The 5,076-nt window shown below is 41.1% G+C and overlaps 1 protein-coding gene across 1 annotated transcript; it reads left to right on the top strand.

Moving 5' to 3' along the window:
* Nucleotides 1–337: 337 nt before the first annotated feature.
* LOC110892619 (formin-like protein 14) lies at nucleotides 338–1,084 on the top strand. The gene has a single exon (XM_022139774.1). It carries the CDS (start codon nucleotides 338–340, stop codon nucleotides 1,082–1,084), a length of 747 nt encoding a protein of 248 aa, XP_021995466.1.
* Nucleotides 1,085–5,076: the final 3,992 nt, after the last annotated feature.

Raw genomic sequence — 5,076 nt, 5'->3', positions numbered from 1 at the left:
CTCAGACACTATGGTTTGTAATAGTTTATTCACCAAGCCTTCCGCTATGCTATTATATTGTGTGTATTGACAATGATGATATCAACTACGTCACGATACTCCCCGCCGGGCCCACCGGTAATATGTGAAAATATCGGGGTGTGACAAGTTGGTATCAGAGCCAGGTTTGATTGAATTAAACATTAACCTTTTGTGTTTAATCTCAATGACACAATAAGCACATTCCTTAGACTTCCGAGTCTAGGCCAATGACCTAGGATTTGTTCTTAACTTTCCTTTGCTGTTTATATTTTATTTTATTTTATTTAACTTGTTTTGACAGGATTAACCATCAACAATGCCACCCAGAGTAAGAGGCAAAGGAAAGGGTCCCATGCGAGCTGGACCATCAGGACACGCAGGACCATCCCATCGGCGCACCCCGTCCGCGTCATTTTCTAGCTCGAACTCTCATAACCAATGGGGTCATTCCTTTGAACCAGCGAGACACTTTGTCTCATTGAGCTCTTCACCTTCTTTTCATCCATCTTTTGGGCCGCCTATTCCAGACGAGCCCCAGCATTCTCATCACTCCCATGCATCACATCATTCGTATGAGTCTCACCAATCCTATCATTCCTTGCATTCTCATTCGTTTCATCATTCGGATTCTACCTACTCTCATGCCCAGTTCAATCCTAATGATTACGTTAACGACTTTCTGGGTTTCAACCCTTTAGGACCCGAGGATCACTTCTCTCAGGAGATGGAAATGGACGACGACCCGGACCCAGAAATGCAAACCGGAACACCGGGCCACCCTATTAGCAACACTAGTGGTTCTCCATATCAAGGATCTCCGTACCGAGGGCCTGATTCATATGTTGAGAGGATGGCCACGTATGATTGGTTCTTTACCCCTTCATACCATAACTCTCCTGCTCAACCTCCTTTGGTTGTACCACAACTTCAAGCAGTTTCACCACCACCACTCCTTGTTGAGGAACCGCCTCAACAGCCACCACAGCCACCTCCCGAGCCGCCAAGGCGAAGGAGGAATGCACAAATATCCGTGCGAGGAGGACCTCGATTCAGTTCTCCTTAGGGTTCAAGTTCTTACCCTCCTATTCCAGAGGACCCCCAAATGGGTAGACCCTCGCACGCGGTACCGGAAAACGATCCTCCGCCAGTTTCACATGCACCACCGCCACCAATGGGTTTCGACAACCCGATTCCGACTTACCCAGGTTCTTCTGGGTACAACCCTTTTGAAAACCCATCTGGATACTCATCGGATTATGGAAACCATGATCCATACCTTACTACTGCACAATACAGTGCACTTTATCCATCTTCTTACCCTCCAGTTTACCCAACTGGATATCTGGTGCAGGGGTATCAATACCCCCCATATCAGCAACCTCCTCCTCCCCAATAGGTGCAAACTGAAGAAATACTGCAAAGGCTAGACAGGGTTGAGCAAGAAGTAAATGAAACCAAAAAGAAGCATAATAGCTTTCTCAAAGGCCTCGCGAGCCTTGTTAAAGGCAAGAAGAAGTAGGAAGTTGTTTAATTTATCTTGTATTGTCTTTTAATCAAGTCCCTGTGAGGACATTATTTTATTTTCAGTACAAAGTCCCTGCGTGGGCTTATTTTCCTATTTCTGTAGCCCCTGCGTGGGCATTGTGTTGTTTCAAGTCCCGTTTAGGGCATCCCTGTACTAGTTTTATGGTTTAATAAAGTTTATCTTTGATTTTTAAATATGTATTTTATTACATCATTATGTTATATCATTTCAATTTTAAATTGATCTGCTAAAGAAATTCTTAGAGGTATAACCTAGCCAAAATATTAAATGGCTATGATGGTACAACCTTTTTAAGACAATAAATCCCTGTTAACATTTGAAAACATGTTAACATTCCTGGTTGTGCGGTACGCAAAACCACACCAGCCTTCAAATGTACTTGGATCTATTTCAAGTCATTATAAATAGCCTATATGATCAATGTGAATCATGGCTAATAAACATCAATATGATGTATACGCCTAAAACATCCATTTGAGATGTATGCTTATAAGCAAAGGTATAATAATGACAATGATAGTTTTATTTTATAAACTTCTTGTCAAAAAGGCGATGAACTTTGTTCGACCCATAAAAGATCACTGATCCAAGAGATCATTGGTTATATTTTAAATCGTCCCTGTGACAAAGCTTTCTGAGTTATCTAAATGTCCTTCGAGACAAGCCTTGTATTAAATAAAAATGTCTTTTATGACTTTGGCAGTTGTGATTTATAAATTCCCATGTCTAATAAATATAAAGAATTATATTCTATTGATCATTAATTATTACTTAAAAAAATGGTCTATATGGTTTAATAATACCATGACCATCTAATCATCGCTATGGTGAATTATTTAAATAAATCATTATTGTTTGATTCAGTACTTGAATAATGGCTGGATCTGAAAAGGCAAATAGCCACCCGCGAGGAGAAAACAATAATGAGGCAAGAGTAAATCTTACAGACGCTGAACTGCAGGAAATGATTGACATCACAGTTGCGTCTCAAGCAGTAGATAAGATATTCAAGGAGCCGAGTAATGTTCGGTCCAAAAATCATTCAAAGTCCCATTCTCATTCGCATACTCAGAAGATAAGTGAGTCTCAACACTCATCTAATCAGAGAAGTGAACCACAGAGGCAGATTGTCCTCGAGCCGACTCCCAGGTACAACAAGGGTTGTACCTATAAATACTTTGTGTAAACCAAGGGATTTTACAGGAGAAAAGGGAGCAATAGATTGTATGAAGTGGTTAGATGAAATGGAGACTGTGATAGACAATAGTGGATGTGCTAAGGAAGATATAGTGAAGTTTGTGTCTCAATCTTTCAAGGGCGATGCCCTTACTTGGTGGAAAGCATTAGTGCAACCCACTAGAAAGGTTCCTTTGTATAACCTTTCATGGAACAAGTTTGTTGATTTGGTGAAGGATACTTATTGTCCTCAACATGAAGTCGAGAGGATAGAAACTGACTTCCTCACTTTGGTAATGAAGGATCTGGATTGTAGATCCTATGTGACTAGCTTCAACTCGATGTCGAGGCTTGTACCATACTTAGTCACCCCTGAACCCAAACGCATTGCGCATTTCATCGGTGGTTTGGCCCCTGAAGTGAAAGGGAATGTTAAGGCTTCTAAGCCAGCCACTTATAGATCTGCTGTGGATCTATCTTTGTCCCTCACTCTTGATGTTGTGAGGTTTAGGGCAAAGAAAGCTACCGAAGATAGGAAGAGGAAGAGAGAGGAAGACAAGTCTCCTCAGTCAAACAAGAGGAGTAAAGGGAACTTTGGTTCCAAGAAAGGGCAGCCAAGTGACAAACCCAGGTGCAAAACCTGCAACAAAAGGCACTTTGGGAAGTGCAATCAGGACCCACAAGCTAAACCATGTGGGATTTGTAAAAAGAAACGGCACAAGACTGTTGAGTGCCGAAAAATTAAGGATGCAACCTGCTACGGTTGTAATGAAAAGGGGCACATCAAAACAAATTGCTCCAAGAATGCTAAGAAGCCCGAGGAGGCAAAGAAAAACAATGCGAGAGTTTTTTCAGATGAACGCAAGGGAAGCGGTGAATGACGAGAACGTCATAATAGGTACCTTCCTCATCAATAATAATTATGCTAGAGTCTTATTTGATTCAGGTGCTGATAAGTCTTTTGTTGACCATAAGTTTTGTAAGTCACTGAATTTGTCTATTAAGACTCTAGACATAAAATATGAGGTAGAGCTTGCCGATGGTACCTTAGAAACAGCTTTAACTCTTCTAGTGGATGCTTTATATCCATTAAGAATCATTCTATCCCGCTATCCCTCTTGCCAATGAAATTGGCGGAGTTTGATATAGTTTTGGGCATGGATTGGTTGCCGCATAACCAAGCCCAAATTGCCTGTGACAAAAGGCTAGTTATTATCAAAACCCCTTCTGGTGAATCTGTCACTATTCAAGGAGATACGCAATATGGATTGCCCAGCAATGTGTCTATTCTCAAGGTATCGTAGTGTTTGAAGAACAGATGTGTCATCTACATGGCACAAGTGTCTGTGAATGAACCGAAGCCCAAGATCGAAGACATTCCACTTATTTCTGATTATCCTGATGTCTTTCTTGACTAATTGCCTGGATTACCTCCTGAGAGGCAAGTAGAGTTCAGGATAGACATTCTGCCAGGATCTGCACCAATTGCCCGAGCTCCTTATCGTCTAGCACCTACTGAAATTAAAGAGCTCAGAACTCAATTAGACGTCTTATTGGGAAAAGGTTTTATACAACCTAGTTCTTCGCCTTGGGGAGCCCCAATATTGTTTGTGAAAACGAAGGATGGATCAATGCGCTTATGCATTGATTATCGCGAATTAAATAAAGTAACAATCAAGAATCGTTATCCTTTACCTAGGATCAACGACTTATTTGATAAACTTCAAGGGGCGAGTTTCTTCTCAAAGATTGATTTGAGATCTGGGTATTATCAACTCAAAGTTAGAACTGAAGATGTGCCAAAGACAGCTTTCAGAACGAGGTATGGACATTTTGAGTTTTTAGTGATGCCTTTTGGGCTCACTAATGCACCAGCAGCATTCATGGACCTCATGAATAGAGTCTGAAAGCCATACTTATCTACTCTCGTAGCCAAGTTGACCATGAGAAGCACCTTCGATGCATCTTTGGATTGCTTCAATAGGAGAAATTTTATGCTAAATTCTCCAAATGCGAGTTCTGGCTTCGTGAAGTCCAATTCCTTGGACATGTTGTTAGTGAGTGTGGCATCCAAGTTGATCCCACCATGATAGAAGCCATTATAAGTTGGGAAGCACCAAAGACACCAACAGAAATTCGCAGTTTTCTGGGTTTAGCTGGATATTATAGAAGATTCATTGAGAATTTCTCGAGAATAGCTGCACCATTAACTTCTTTGACCCGTAAGAATGTAAAATTTGATTGGGGTCCAAAGCAACAAGAATCCTTTGAGATTCTTAAGCAAAAATTGAGCAATGCTCCGGTATTGACATTACCTGAAGGAATTGAAGAGT

The sequence above is a fragment of the Helianthus annuus genome, chromosome 12, assembly GCF_002127325.2.
Source record: "Helianthus annuus cultivar XRQ/B chromosome 12, HanXRQr2.0-SUNRISE, whole genome shotgun sequence".
Lineage (NCBI taxonomy): Eukaryota > Viridiplantae > Streptophyta > Magnoliopsida > Asterales > Asteraceae > Helianthus > Helianthus annuus.
The sequence above is the reverse complement of the archived record's forward strand: the minus strand, read 5'-3'. Positions and strand labels throughout refer to the sequence as shown.

Coding starts and splice junctions, on each gene's coding strand:
- LOC110892619 (XM_022139774.1), top strand. CDS start 338: ATGCCACCCAGAGTAAGAGGCAAAGGAAAGGGTCCCATGCGAGCTGGA.